The sequence below is a fragment of the Urocitellus parryii genome, chromosome 4 (assembly GCF_045843805.1).
Source record: "Urocitellus parryii isolate mUroPar1 chromosome 4, mUroPar1.hap1, whole genome shotgun sequence".
Taxonomy (NCBI): Eukaryota; Metazoa; Chordata; class Mammalia; order Rodentia; family Sciuridae; genus Urocitellus; species Urocitellus parryii.
The window spans coordinates 161,594,878-161,611,487 of record NC_135534.1 but is presented as its reverse complement, the minus strand read 5'-3'; the positions used below and the strand labels follow the sequence as shown (position 1 = coordinate 161,611,487).

The window sequence follows — 16,610 nt, the reverse complement described above, 5'->3', positions numbered from 1 at the left end:
AGCAAATTTTCCCATGAAGTTCCCTTTTCTTCATGATCAGGCCATAATTTCTGTGGATCTGGGAGACCTACATCAGCTACTCAGTTGTTCTTCCATGGCATGTAAGTTGGATAGATGCCAAGCCATGTGTCTCTCCTTTACTACAGGGATGATCGCTCCAACCCTCTCAACAGTCATGGAAGTTGATTGCCAAGTTCTTGATCAACTGCAAAATCTTCAGTCCATTGTAGATCTCACTGAGATGCTTTGAAACTGTATGAATAATATTAGTTGCTCATTCAACATTTATTTCTCCCTTCTCTGTGATTAAGAGAACTTTAATTTTCTAGAAGGTGACTATAAGCAGCCAAGTGCAAATTCCAACCAATACAACCTGCAGATTCATGAAGTCTTTACTGGGTCTCATTCTCTTTTCCACAAAATGATGCAGAGTCATTGCAGGGCAGTGGTGGGAATGAGCAGAATGACATTCATAAAGATCTTGGTAAGAGAAGGTCTGATGTAGTTGAGAACAAAAAAAAAAAACCATGAAAATATATAATAATAGTTGTATTTTAAGCAGAATTTGGTACAATATACCTCCACCCTTTCCCTATGTATTCAGAAGCATCTATTGCCTTGAAGGATTAGGATTGTTAAACCAGGAAAGGAAAGACAGAGGAAGGGTAACTTAAGTAAAACCTAATTGATTGCCCTCAAGTCTAGTTTGTATACAAAAGGCAGAATAAATGCCTGATTTGTTTTCTTTTTTTCTGAAACCAATGAGTTGGTTCCTTCTTCACCATTAACAGTTATCAATCTGTTGAGTTGTTTTTGGAAAAATTATGAACTTATATTTGATGTGTTTGAAACGATTGTAATTATCTTTGATGCTTGAATTGGCCCATCTTTGATCAATGGGAGCCTATTTGGATGGTTTCTTTTTGATACATTGCTAATAGTAGTTGATAGCTCTGGTGCTTTCCATAAATATTTGACGTCTTTCAGTAAAATAATGACGTCTGAGATTTGTTTAAAGGTGTTGGCACAGGGATAGGTATAAAATACAGTCTACCACGAGTTGATAATTTTGCAAGATTACCATGACCCCATAAAGGTTCATTATATTTTCTAATATTTGAATAAGTTCGAAATTTTCCAAACTAAAGATACAAAAGTTTGGCCTCTGACTTCTAGGATTTTGAAATCCTAGAAGTTTTGAATTCCTATTGAAATTTTGAAATCCTATTGAATGCTTAATCTCAAGTTCTAAGTTTCTAAGGCTTCCCTTGATTTAGCAAGCACACAGGTCTGAGGATAGTGGTAGTGAGTTTGGGGATTTTAACTGATATCACCTCAGCCTGAGCTGACCCCCCCTAAAGAAACCTACTTTGATGTGAGTAAAAGGACGGAGGGCAAAGACAGTGGGCACAGTGCACAGAAGCCTAAAAATCTTCAGGCAGTGAGCATTACTTCCCAGGCCTGGGTAAAAGGGATTTCCCTCAGCAGCAGGTGTGTATCAAGCTCTACCACTCTTTGGTCAAAATTCCTGCCTCTAATCCCCAACAAGACTGACTCAAGGGGATCTTGCTGTCTAGACAGGGCAGGAAAGAGCACTAGGCTGGGAGTCCAGAGGCAAAATCTGAACCCTCTCAGTGACTCAAAATGACACCATGTCTTGCCTCTTAGTCTCATCACGCACGTAATAAAGACCTTTCAGTGTCCCAGCTATCCAAACCTAAGCCTCCAGCAACCTGGACCCAAATACCCTGCACTACAGCCTCTGTGCTTTTTTAATGGGCATCTTTCCCACCATTACATATTACATCGCCTCCTAAAGACAGACCCGACTCGTATCATATTTTTGCAGATAACTGGAGAGGAGGTGCCCAGCATAGATGACCCCAAAGTTGACAGCACTTTCAGGCTTTGGGAATCAGGCGCGCGTCACCGACCAAATGATCTCTCCTCTCTGCCCTTGCTTGCCTGCTAATCCTGACCCCCGTCCCCACTGCGGAGAAATCTCCTAAGAGACGGCTGCGGGCGTCGCCTCTGCGCCCAGGAGGCGTGGAGCAGGGACTCGGGAGGGAGCTGAGCGCGCTGCGGCCCGGCTCCAGCCGCACCGCCGAGAGGGAGGGGCCGCAGGGGGCCGGCAGTGCCAGACGCCTAGCGCCCGGCTCGCCGCGGCTCAGTCTCATCGCGAGGCCAGCCCCGGCTGCCAAGAGCGGCTACCAGAGCGAGCTGGAGCCCGGGCCTCGGAGAGGCTAGGTGGAGGACCAGAAGAGGCGGCGGACCGGTGAGGCGGGCCGCGCGCTCTGCCCCCGGCTTGTGCGAGTGCTCCAAACCGATCCCGGTAAGTGCGGGCGGCAGCGCCCTGCCAGCCTCCAGCCGCGGTGGTGGTCCCCGGATCCCCATTGCGCGCATCCCGCTGCCTCGCCGCAGGCTCACAGGTGGCTCGGCGGTGGATGTGGGCGCCCCAGGCCCGGCTAGGAGTTAGCCAACTCTCTACGCTCCGGGGCGTGGTTTCCGAGCCCCCTGCTTTTCCCATCCTCTGGTTCCAGTTGGGGACACCTGGCAGGGCCTGCCTTGGGGGGAAATGCGCAAAGGGACGCTCCTGCTTCCCAGCCACCCACAAACAATCCAGAGAGATGCGGGTCAGGAGCCACTCCAAAATGCATCTCCCGGTTTGCAGGTGGAGCGTCTGCCCTTTAGTTTTATTTACCTATTAACCCACCAGGGAAAGTTTGGGACCACGCAAGGCAAAGTTGGGGCACTGCTGGGGGCTCACTTCGCCTGTGGATAGATCCCAGAGAGCTGAGAGGTGGGTTTGCAGGGAAAGCCTAGATAGGCTAGAGCTGATCGTGCGCCCCTGGAGTTGAGTCAGTCTCTGCCGGTAGCCCGGGCCGGGTATTGTGACAATCCCTGAAGTGCTGTGAGTCGCTTAATCGTTGGTGCTAAGCATCCACAACCGCAGCTAGCCTGGAATCTGACGGGTTCGGGTTATCTCAGGAGGAGCAGCAAGTCAACCTGGATTGACTTGTACTTTTGCTCTGCTTTAAAAATCTGAGCTCCAGCTAATCCCAGTGTTTATGTGGCATGTGTTTAATTATCTTATTTTACACCTGAGATGATCTCAGGGAATACCTCTAAAATTAAATCGTTGATGAGGGGTGGGGGTACTGCTTTTTAAAATAAAGAGGAACCTTCAGTATATCAGTGATTGTGTCCAGATATTTTACCCATCTCTTTAGTGGAATAGAGAATACAAACTCTTGAGTCGGATATCTAATCTATTACAGGGTCGGTGTTGGAATTATTTGTGGCAGATTTTTTTGGATGGAGGTATTGCTGCAACTTGCATGTTGTTTATGAAACACACATTTGGTCTCTCAAAATAGCCTACTTGTTATTTCACTGCTTTGGGATTTGTTTGATTAAGCTATTTTAAATACCACTAAAGGTTGCTTTAAAAAAAAAAAAAGAAAAGAAAGCTTTATCTGTAAACCATATCTAGATGTTTTAAAAAAACAGCTTGTTCATGTCACCAAAACATTGCTTAAAATCTTAAAGGGCTACTTTTCTGTATCTGATACAGAAGAGACTTTTCGTTAAAAACAAGATCCTGTGATCATTATGTATTCACGAAAAGAGTATTACCTTCTCCCAAACACAACCCTCTCCAGATGATAGATTAAATCAGGAAATGTACCTATAAGAGGGAATTATGTAATTGGACTAGAAGAAAACACAGTGAATAAATGTCAGTTGACAAGAACCTAGATAGTTCTGAAAGAAGTCTGATCTTTTTACTATTAGATGTTGTTACATGATTTAAGGTGAATAAATTAATTTCCATGTATAAAATGTTTATACTTCTGTCTCCATTTTATACTTATGTCTCCTAACATCAGATTTACCAAAATGTATATTTAGGTTCATGCTTACATAAACCCAAATAAGTGCCTACTATGTGACACTTTCTATTCTAAGTGCTATGCATTTTTTAACTCTTCCTAAAGCAATCCCGTGGGGCTGGGAATGTAGCTCAGTGTTAGAGCACTGGCCTAGCATATAGGAAGTCCTGGCTTTCCTCCCAAGCATCACACACACACACACACACACACACACACACACAAATAAATAAAAATAAAAACCATTAGAGTATTGAGGCTATAATTACAATGAGGAAACTAAGGCACAGAGGAATTAGTAATTTATCCATGATCATATACTGCCAGACAGGGTTTTATCAGATCTGCAAAGTTCTTTTTTTTTTTTTAAGACAAGGTTTTATAATATACTTATCTTTTTTTTTTAAATTTAAGCATAAATGATGAAAACTTCTTGTGAAACCTAAGACTCCCTGATTGTGGAAGTGCCCCACAAGTACCATTAACTATAAAAGTAAAGAAAAGTATGACAAACATCTGGGAGAGTTTAAAGTTTTGAAGACCACCACATCCACCAGAAGACCCAGGATGGATCTCCACCAAAGCACCACTGTCACCCTCCTTGAGAAATGGTGTTCCAACCAATCACCGTCTGGCTACAGGAGACATTATAACGTCAGGAAAAAACTGAAGTTAATTCGAATTGTAGGCCTCCTCATGGGCCTGGTGGCCATTAGCACTGTCCCATTTTCAATCAGTGCCTTTTCTGAGACAGACACACAGAGCACAGGGGAAGCCAGTGTTGTCAGTGGCCCGAGGGTAGCACACAGTTACCCTCAAAGAACTCTCTTAGATTTAAATGACAAGATTCAGGATTACACTCCACAGCCACCTCTTTCTCAGGAAGGCACATCTGAGAACAGCACAGACCATGCCCAAGGAGACTACCCGAGAGACATCTTCTCCCTTGAGGATCGGAGAAAAGGCGCCATCATCCTCCACGTCATAGGAATGATCTACATGTTCATAGCCTTAGCCATTGTCTGCGATGAGTTCTTTGTTCCTTCTTTGACGGTCATCACCGAGAAGCTGGGCATCTCCGATGATGTGGCTGGAGCCACCTTTATGGCTGCAGGCGGTTCAGCCCCAGAACTTTTCACTTCTCTCATAGGGGTGTTCATTGCTCACAGCAATGTTGGCATAGGCACAATTGTAGGTTCAGCAGTGTTCAATATCCTCTTCGTTATTGGCATGTGTGCTCTGTTTTCTAGAGAAATCCTAAACCTGACATGGTGGCCGCTCTTTCGGGATGTGTCGTTCTACATCGTTGACTTGATCATGCTGATTATATTTTTTCTGGATAATTTTATCATGTGGTGGGAAAGCTTGCTCCTCTTGACAGCTTATTTTGGCTATGTGGTTTTCATGAAATTCAACGTCCAAGTGGAAACATGGGTGAAGCAAATGATAAATCGCAATAAAGTCGTCAAGGTGACAGCACCAGAGGCCCAAGCAAAGGTTGGTAATGGGATTTATTTAATGCTTTTCTTGACCATAATTATGTCTTTGAGATCTGCAACTTTTTTAATGTGATGGTGTTTGTGGTTGCATTCTGCATTTTTGTGATATCCAGACTACCAGTGGCGTAAGAAAAAATAACTTGGCATTCTTCTAAATGTCTACCAAGTTCCTAAGCTACTTGCTTCACAGCAAAAACACTTGAACATATAGGTTACGTAAGCACCCCATAGCCAGCTCAGCATTTACTTGTCTTCTATTTTTAGGAAACTAAGCTTAATGATTTTGTGAGCGATTTAATTTTCATAGGAAAGTGTATACGTTCCTAACAAATTGTAGGGCTCTTGATTTTTAAATGGACAGGTGATATTTATCAAGAAGCATCTCTTTGAAAATGTTTAGGGCAGAAAGTTTGCTTCATCAAAGTTGTACCTTCAAATCAGCAGTCTGGGGCCCAGCAAGTATAGTCACTAGAGGGGTCATGGCTGTTTTTTTTTTTTCTTTTTAAATTTTATTTTATTTTGTAGTGCTGGAGTTGAACCCAGGGTCTGCATGTGCTAGGCAAGCACTCTCCCATTGAGCCCATCCCCAAACCCATTATTTTTCTTGATCCATAGATAATATTTCAGATCACTTGATTGGGATCTGATCAGCATTCACCATCCAGAGAGCAAATAGACAGCCCTGCCACCTGTGTCTGTATTGCAATGACCCTTTTTTGTATACCACAAGAAATGTGACTCAACATATTTTTACAGAATTTGAGGAAGTTTTAATGATGATAGTGCCAATCCTACTGCTTAGTTGGAAAGCAGATTGGTAAAGTGCTTAAGAAATTGATTATCAAAAATGTAAAATTTAAAAAAATAATGAATAAGCAGAGTCAATAAAATTTTATGTCGTGTCATAATGAAGCTTTGATTCATTTCCTAACAAAGAATGTCATCTCTGAACATGATTTTAAACAGAAAAACCCAGGTACTTATACAGATTCTTTCTTACTAGCATCTGGGAAAATTCTCCTTTATGTATAAAACAGATACTTGAGTAAGGGGTAAGATATTTTTCCAAAAAGAAATTTTTTTAAATATATCATTATTTTAGCTAAATTTATATAATAGTCACTTTTAATGACCATCATTTTTGTAGCAGCTATGAAATAGAAGTAAAGTGTTGGAAAAAAAAACTAAGAATATGTAGGGAGAAATTATAGAAAGAAATAATATGGAAGTTATTTCTGTTTATTACATGCAAAGGAGAAATGTTTTTACTAACATTTTTTTTTAACATCTCAAATATTTAGCAAAATATCTGGCAAACATCATTCAGATGTGACAACTGAGTACATACCCTTCAGGACATAAGATAGGGCTATCCCTGGAGCCTCTTTCCTCTCTCTATCTTGGTAACCAAGAGGAAGATCCCTCAAACCCTCTCCTAAAGCCCATTTAACTGGTTTGCATAAGTAGTCTGTTTTTTTCCAATCAGAGTACTGAACAGCTGTCAGAGAAAGGTATGTACTTTAGAGGCAAGGACATGATTTGGTATCTTATAAATATCTTGGGCACATCAACAGTAGAAAGTCTTTTTGAGATCTCAGTACTTTTTTTGTTTTGTTACACTACAGTGGAATTTCATTAACTTATATTAGCAACATTTGTGAGGAAGAAATTTGCAGAGCAATCCAGTGGTGTATACAGGATTGCAGGATTTTGTTTTGATTTTAGTAGAAGTGGGAGTGGGGAGCCAGTTTCATGCATTTGGGAAATAACTTTTTAAATAGAGGTTACAGGCTGTATTTAATCAATTCTATGTCATTCTTTAAAGTAGTCCTGGCAAGATCTTTAACTATTCAATTAGGTTGCTGTAGAGTCATTTTTCTGATAATTTACTCAGCAATTCAGACTGACATTCCTTAGCAGTTATACACAATCCATAATTTTCCACTATGTTCAATACTGTTTGTTTTTTAATTTGGAAATTTTGGACATCCCTAATCAAAAAAGAAAGCATGTTATATTCATAACTATTTCTCCTATTTATGCTTCCTCACCACCACCAGATATGTTCACTATATTATTTCCCTTTCAGCCCCAAGTACTTGTTGTATAGTGTATATGGTGGAGAGACCCTGGAGCTTCAACTCAGGGAGGAAAGGATTTTAAGCCTAGCCATATAATAAGCCCAGAGGCCTTGGAGAAGTCATTTCAACTGTCTGAGCCTCAAGCTCCTAATATGGAAAATGAGAGTAATAATACCTACTTTATATGTTTGGGGAAACTATTAAATGAAGAGACATTATTGTTAAGTGTTTAACAAAGTCCTTGGCAAATATGGATTGTTCAATAAATATAAGTTCCTTTCCTTTTATGTTCTGTTCTTAAATGAAAATGAATCGGAATCAATTACTTTAGATTTGAGATTATAAATCATTCCTTAAAGATTGAATTTACTGCAACAAATCACTGAGTTAAGCAGGCGGTCATACCCCTTAGAGACTATAAAATATCTGTCATATTACAATATTCACATGCCCCAGTTCACATGTGGTGAATATATGCAGTTTAAGTATTATTGTAAACTCCCAAGAAATCTCCAAATGACTTTTTTTGGTCCTGAAAGTATTTTGTAGAATTTTTCATGAAATAAGGAGGACATTGACTAAGGTTTAATAATACCTGTACTAATAGACTTGTTTTCAGGGTTGTTTTATAAATGACTAGGACCCTCTTCTTAAAATCCATTATAGCTAGCTGGGAATAAACTTGCATCTTGCAGGATGTAAAGCAGTTGAATTTCAGGACAGCCAAGCACATTTTGCTGAGTGCCTGGCCTGACTGCTGGGATCCCGTTGATCTGCTACCGTGCAAGGCTGTCATTGGCCTAGAAAGCAGCTGTCCATGGTATTTAACCTTGTAGACTTGGCACTGTAATCTGACAGCAAGTCGGCCAGGTTCTAATAAAGGGAATGATCTAAATAAAGATGCTAAAGCTGGATAGTTGGAGAGTCAGACTCCTTGGTAATTTAGGTGTACCTTTACTCAGTGTGTATGCTTAAAAAGTTGTAAACAGTTTTTGTGATTTAAATTGTTATTGATAGTCTTGAGAAAATCAGAATTAAAACAACATAAATACTCCTTATATAAGTATTTAATGTATTAAATCATAAATAATGTTATAAATGCCCATGTGCAGCCCAAAGCTGGCTTAAGGTTCAAAATCTTATAAAACTCACCCCCAAGCCTAATTAATTAGTAAAATTAATGTTCAAACTTCAAGGAAGGCAAGATTGTCCTTATGAAAAGAAAAAGGATATGCTTGCTGATGAATGTGGAAACTAATTTCCTATCCTCAAAAGAAAGAGAATTTAGGCATTAAAATGCTTCACTGACTAGATGCCTATGAATATGATGTTTTTTTTACATAGAGATGCAGCATGGTGGTATTTTTCTTATTTTGTTTTCCCCTACTAACCCATCAGTTACTACATGTGTTTCAGAGGGTAAGTGAAGCATTTTAAGACCCAAAAGAGCCTAGGAGTTTTCAGGACATTAAATTTAAATTGCCTCTGGCTGTTTCCCTTACCGCTGAGGTTTCCTGTGGCAAGAGAGGACCTAAACTTGGTCAGTCCTTCAGGCAAGGGAGAAAAGCAGACACCACATCCTCCCTCCCCTTTTCCTCTCCATTCCTTACCTTTCCCTTCTACCCTCTCACCCCCAATCCCTGATGTACTGAGGTGTGTGTGTGTGTGTGTGTGTGTGTGTGTGTGTACAAATTATTTCAAATTTAGCAAAGACTGGGATTGTTACATTAAGCTTCTCTCTGGCTGCTGGGAACACAAGTACCTTTACAGTGTGAATTCGGCAGGTTTTACTTTTTTTCATTTTTTTAAAAATTTCTACCTTCTTTTTAGGTAAATCTCTGGTGAACAGAATATACCTGAACTCTGTTTGAAATGTCAGATTGTCAGTCTCACAATCATTTTCTTTTAACTCGATTGTTTAGTTTGCTGATTGTGATTATTGTTATATTTGGATTCTTTTCTATCACTCTATTTTTATGCTTTCAGTTTGTTCTTTCTGTTTATTTTTATAGTTTTCCTTGTCTTCTTTTGTTGCTTTTTTCCCCTAAATCTGTTTCTCTCTATAATAGTTTAGAATTTAGACATCATATTCTTTTTTAAAGTATTTACATTAAAAAATTTAATATTTATATTTAACTTAACACAGGACAAAATTAGTGTCTTTACATGTTAGCTAAGCAACCTGGTACTCTTAAAGTGTTTTAACCCAACCACCTCTTTCCTCTTATATAAGATTCAAAGTCCAGGATTTATGTTTTACCTTGATGTTTTGTGGTAGTTTTATTGAGGTATAGCTTTGAATTTTTTAAAAAATCCACAAATTAGGCATTGACACTATGTTGTCAATATTTTTAGATTTCCCCACAGTTTTACCAATTTCCCTCCTCATTCCTTTTTTGTGTATCAGATTTTTTCCTAATTCTTCCCTCTATTCCTGATGCACATTCTTTATAAATTCCTTAATCAAGATTCTATTAATAGTAGATGTCCCTAGTTTTTATTTGCTTAGAAATGTATTTTGCTTTTGTTCTTGAAAGGTAGTTCTGATGGGTAAAAAATGATGTTCTCTTCCCATTTTGAAAAAACATTTCACTGTGTATGAATTCCATTTTTACTATTGAAAAGATACTGTCAGGGTGAATTGTGATTCCTGGTAAGACTTTGTTTTCCTTGTTCAGCATTTTCCTTAAGCCATGTCAGGCATGTTTGCCTCATTTCTGTGTCCCCTACTTGTGACTCACTCGGCTTCCTGACTCTGAGGCTTGGTGTCTCTACCCTCTTGGTCTCACTGTATTACCTTCTTGAATTCCCATTAGGCATTCCTGGGACCATCCTGAATGTTTTTCATTCATTTTCACTGTTCAACCTTTTGCCATCTCTGATCTTCATTCTAGTCATTTCTTTCCGTCTTCCAGTTTCCCATTTTCTCTTCAGCTTTGTCTAACCTGCTGAAGTTCATCTATTGATTTTCATCATCATATTTTTCATTTCTACAAATTCTTTGTGGCTCTTTTTCAAATTGGCCAAATTGATTTTCATTGTTTCTTACTCTCATTTTGCTCTTAATGCCTACTTTCATTCCTCTAAACATATTAACTATATTTATTTTCTATTTCATGTTTGATAATTTCAGTATCAATACAATTATGGGTCTAGTTTTTTTATTTTATTGAGTCTTGACTGTGTGAGGTTGCTTCCTTATATTTAGTGATTTATTTTAAAACTTGATGATTTAATCTGGGACAAATATTCGTTCCAACTTTACTTGTGGGAATTTATTGACAGGTTTTAAGTGCATTCCTTCAGAGGTATTGCTCTTCTGCTAAGGGCCTGGTATTATTACTAACTTGGAACCATTCTAATATAAATGTTTGACTTTTTTCCTACCCAGGTAGTAGGTGAATCAGATCTCAAACCCACACAAATAAGTCTGTGTCTAGAAATTCTTAAGGAAGAGTCACCCCTGCCAAAACCAAAATAGGCACATCCCACCAAAATAGGCAAATCCTATCTTTGCTAAGTAGATTTTCCTCCTTATCCACCCATCAAGAGTATGGCCCTCAAGATTCCCAGCTTCCAGGGAAAAGATATCTTTGAACTACCTCCCCTCATCAGATCTCATGCTGGTAGCTTCTAATAGCCTACTCTCTAGGTCACTGGGAAATAGCAGATACCTGGGAGTCAAAGCAATACAACAGATGCCTCTGGATTTATGCTTACAGGGTGTTCTGGAATTAGGGAATTAGATCCCTTATTCGTCACTAACATAATTGGGTATTTTAAAAGTATATTAAAACTATAACATCCAACATTTCAGGAAGTAATATATTGAAAAAGGCTTCTCTGAATGTTTAATGCATCATGTTGCCAAAAATATATGTTTCAGACCATTGATTTGTCAAAAGGTAATACATACAACAATGGCACTGACCTGAAAATTTGCTGCTATATGCTCAAAATGATTAACACAGTCTGACCATGGTAGTAACACTCCTCATCAACAAAAATCCTACCAACAGCAAAAATCTTAGTCAAATCAATTCTGAGGCAAATCTAATAAGAAATTTTTTATATGGGACCACTTTAATTTTAGACTTGCCTTTTAAATAACATTTTTTATCCAGATATTAGGGCAATGTATTCATTGCACAAGATTATAAAAACATCAAAACTTTAAAAAGAAAATCTTAAATAGCTTATAATCTCTACATTGCACCATCCAAAAATAACTGTGCACCATCCAAAGACAACTTTTGCATATATTCTTCCAGACTTCTCATATACACACATATACACATGTTTATATACATGTATCTATAACTATTTATTTCAATAAATTGAAGTAGTATTGGATATGCACAATTTTAAAGTTATATAGAATATTTGCAATTTTAATACAGTTTTTAAAAATCTTAGCCTGTGATGAACATGTCATATGTCATTAAGAATTCTAGGGGCTGGGAATAGTCTCAAGTAGTAGCATGCTCGCTTGGCATGCGTGAGCTACTGGGTTCGATCTTCAGCACCACATAAAAATAAAATAAAGATATTGTGTCTACCTAAAGCTAAAAAATAAATATTTTTTAAAATGAAGGCTTTAAAAAATTCTAAAATATTAGCTGTTTAGAATTATAATACAGAGAGTCTTTTTTTGTATTGTCATGTATTGTAATATTTTAGTGCCATAAGAAGTGCTACAATAAATTACCTTATACATGAATTTCTGATTTAGTAGAAGCAGAAATTCTAGACTAAAGTTTATGAGCTCTTTTAAGTTTTTGCCACTTTGCTACATACTTGGTAGTGTTGAATATTATAATTTTCAATGTTTTACAATTTGAAAGGTGAAATGTAGAATTTTAATTAGTTTCAATTTACATTTTTATGATTAATTTGGGGGTTGAGCTTTGAAACATATGTTTATGACAAATTAAGTTTTTCTTTTATAGATTGCCTGTTTCCTATGTGTCTTTTGTGTCGATTTTAAAGTTCGCTGTGATGACTCATACAAAGATCTCTTACAAATCTATACTGAGACTCACTAACTTTAGTTCTCATCCTTCCCCACATTTCCCACCTAAATAAAACAGGTTTTGTTTTTGTTTTAATTGGTGAATTATTCTAAAGAGAAGGCCTGTAACAAAGGAGTTGGCAGATGAGGTTCCCAGGAACTGGGATCTGCTCCCTTGCTATACGACCTTGGGAAATTTTCTACCTCCCAGGATGCCAATATGCTCATCTGGAAAAGGGAGCTTTGACCTACATGACCTAATAGATTAAGAAGATCTAATACATTTGAGATGACCTAATATACTGAGATTTCAGTTTGTCATTTCTATACTCAGAAGCTCTAATAGTTAATCTGTGAAATATCCCAACTGGGCCAAAATAGCAATCTAATGTGTTTACTCTAACAGAAGACCAGAGACTAGTCTTAACTTTTCTTTAATTGGTTTGCAGGTAATATTTTCACTAAAATGCTTTAATTGACTTTATCAAACTATCATTTTAGCTTAAGCATGCTGTGCGAGATAGCTCTTCCAGACAGATGGGAAAACAATGTGCATGGGGGAATGTCATTTAAAGTTTACTGCAGAACCCTAGACCTTCTCAGCATTTGTGGCTTCTGGCAGTGAAAACCCTCCTTGACGCTGCATGTGTGTCCCTAACCTGCTGGTGATTTTTGGACTCTGCTTATCTCCCATAAGTCAAGAGCAGAAAGGGATCTGAAAACCAGGCATAGGACCACACCAGGTACTTATTATGTCCACACTGTGAAAATAGATATTATTATCTCTACCTGCAGATCAGGAATCTGAGGATCAGGAAACCAATGATTACCCAAGGCCCAGATTTAGTGGTATTTAAACTGCACTTGAACTTGAATCTGGCTGACTCCAAAATGCATGCTAGTTTCTTCTATATTAGTGCTTCTCATTGGGCAGTTCAGAGTAAAAACAAAGTAAGCCTTCAAATTAGATTCACTTTTTATATCAAGCTCTCTTTTAGTCAGTGGATTTCAAGTATTTTTGACCATGATCCACACTAAGAAATATATGTTACACTATTGGTAGAAGGGAGATGAATAGAATAGAGGAAGAGAATCCAGAAGGAGGGAGAAGGAAGGGCATGGGAAGTTCTGAGGAACAATATCTACCAAATTATGCTATGTTCATGTTTGAATACACCTCAATGAATCATATATACATATATATACACATATATAATATGTACATATGTACACACATATACATGTATGTAATAAAGTATAATATGTACATTATATATAAATATATAACATATTTTAACGCATAAAATTATAATGCACTAATTGAAATAATAATAATAATAGAAGGGAGATGAGTAGAGTAAGTGAATCAGGGGAGGAAAAAGGAAGGCACTGAGGAATGAGATTGAGTAAATCATGTTATATGCATTTGTGAATATGGTATAATGAATCTCATTATTATGAATAATTATAATGCACCAATTGAAAAAGAGAAAAATATTTTACATCTCAATCCAAAAGATATATGTGCATAGACCTCACTTACATATGTACATATTTGATATACATGTAAAAGTAAAATCTAAGTGCAAGGCACTTATAGCTTTCTTACATTTTCCATTAATTAAAAATATTTTAACCTTCTAAAATAATTTTATGACCTTCCAATGGGTCATAATCCTAGTTTTTGAAAGTACATGTTAGGAAATTTCTTTTTTCTCATACTTTTCAGCAGGACTACCCTCCCCAAGATGTGCTAGAAGTATATTGCTCAAGGGTATCCATCTGATCAATGGGATGAGTAGGAGCAGAAATGCAGTGTGCTTTGGTATGGGACTGTCGCTACCTAGAGGAAGAGCCACCTTTTCTTATTTAATTAAGGTGCCCTTTGGGCTGGTGCTGCGCTTGTTTCTTATCTTCAACTTCTTTTTATAGTTTAGAGTTTCAGAGCCATGAAACCCAAGGGACTTTTAAGTACATGTAATTGGGACTCTTTCAGTTATTTAGAACTAGATCTACATGTTATTGCAGTTTCCTCCCCAAGCACACAAACTATTTGTGTCCAGTTGGGTAACTCTGGCTCTCTGGCCAATGTAGATGCCTATGGAGTTCTGAGAGGCTGACATGCACCAAACTTTGTATTTCCATCTTGCTTTGAAATAGGCTGATTGCAGGGTAAGGAGAGTATAGATTGCAGCATGAATTTGCTGAGCCTCAACATATCCGTGGTTCCCAGTGAGCTTGTCATCAGGTGGAAAATAAACATGGGTGAAGAGAAAGGTTATGAAATCACAGAGAAGCAGAACCTCAACAAGAAGGCTGAAGCTGCATTTCAATTAGATTGGTTTCCTTTTTATGAAGTGTTGGATTTGTAAACCAAATGATACAGACGTGGTTCTAATACTGGTAAAATTGGTGGTTTTGGAAAGGGTCTGGGCATGAGGCCATATTTAATACTGTGTTCACAGCTTTAAAGGATGCACTCAGAATTGTGCATTGGTAGGGACTAAGCCTGGAGAAATGGAGTTTCCTTTATCCAACAAAATGTCTGCATATCGATGGACCAAGCGTGTAAACCAGTTTATCTCTAAGGTCCCCAGACCTGATAACTCTGTACTTCTGATAACTCTGTATTTCTCTATAAATGGGAAAGAAACAAGTATAATCATGCCTCTGTATCCATGGAGAATCAGTTCCATTAACCCACAAGGGTACCAAAATCTAAGGATGCTCAAGTCCCCTATATAAAATGGTCTAGTATTGCATATAACCTATATATCTCCTCCTATATATTTTAAATTTTTTCTAGATTACCTGTATCTAACACAGCATATGCTGCATTGGTAGGCTGTATTGTTTAGAAAATAGTAACAAGGAAAAATACTGTATGAATATATGTATGTTCAATACAGACATAATTTCTTTTTTAATATTTTCACTCCACCATTGGTTGAATCCATGGGCACAAAGGGCCAACTGTATACTTGTGTGTAATGATGGATTGACAATTCATTACCTAGCCAAGCCCTGAATTTACCCATAGGAGTGTTTTTCCACTAAGAATTCTAATTAAAGAAAATAAGTTCATTTGGAAAGGTAATAAGGCTTCATTACCAATCTGTAGCACCTTCTTGGAAAAGGCCAAGTGAGCTACTGGTGTTCTGCAAGTAGCTTTATCTTTTACTGCTTGATGGACATGGAATTGGGCAAGCCCACTGCAGATAGAACTGCAGGCTCATCTTGGGCTCCTCCTCTTCCCACTTACTATCTGTTATCTGTTGCGCCAACACTCAAGAAGGCTCATTTGAACTCAGGTTCATTTTTCTCTGCAACTGATAACAGTCAAGTTATGTGTTGAGCTCTTCTATTATTTTTAGCTTGTGGAGAACACTGACCATTGGGTATATTCTAGAAAGCTATTACTTTGTTTTCTGAGAAGTGTGCCGGTTAAGCATTAACACCATGGAATTGTGTGTTATTGATAGAATGGAGCTTCCTAGTTGTGTGATCTTTGACCTATTACTTAACCCTCTTTGGGCTTGTATTATTAGTTTATCCCTAAGTTAAGAAAATGCTAGAATTTTCTTCATAGGGAGACTGTGAATTTTGAGTCAGATTGAATAGGAAAAATATTTACCAGCACCCCTCCACACCCCCACCACCAGCACCATCACCATCCAAGATGTTCTACTAAAGATGTTCTACTCCCAGCCTCTTTTGCCCTGATTCCCTTCCCTCTCTGATCTGGTCTGCTCTCAGTCTTGTCTCTCTCCCCACAGTGTTTTCCTCCCAACATTTCAGGCCCTTGCTTTATTTCATAGGCCCCCCATCTCTGCCCCTCCTTTGAAGCCATATGAATATGCAGTTCCCTCAATTAACCCTCAATGTTTGGACCTCAACTTGCTCTCCCTTTACTCTTGCACAGGATTACGAGAGTAGCAGTTTTCCTATCTGTGAAACTGAACCTCTCTCAACCATGAAATTATCTTGAGCCCTCCTATTGCTGCCCTAAAATTGTATTTACTTTTTTCTTATATATGTCATCATTATTTAATCTTAGTTGTTCACATGTTCATATCATCATCGCTATACTTTGTGTTGGTTTGCTAGCATCTGTGTTTTCTGTCTCAGA

At 38.2% G+C, this 16,610-nt stretch overlaps 1 protein-coding gene across 3 annotated transcripts in view; it reads left to right on the top strand.

The window, feature by feature from the left end:
• Positions 1–4,457: 4,457 nt before the first annotated feature.
• The window catches only part of Slc24a2 (solute carrier family 24 member 2), a 214,761-nt gene continuing 202,608 nt past the window's right edge, over positions 4,458–16,610 (top strand). For all 3 annotated transcript variants that reach the window (XM_026397581.2, XM_026397579.2, XM_026397578.2), the window contains exon 1: positions 4,458–5,387. In XM_026397581.2, coding sequence (XP_026253366.1) covers positions 4,458–5,387 — 930 coding nt within the window. The remainder of the gene's footprint in view (positions 5,388–16,610) is intronic.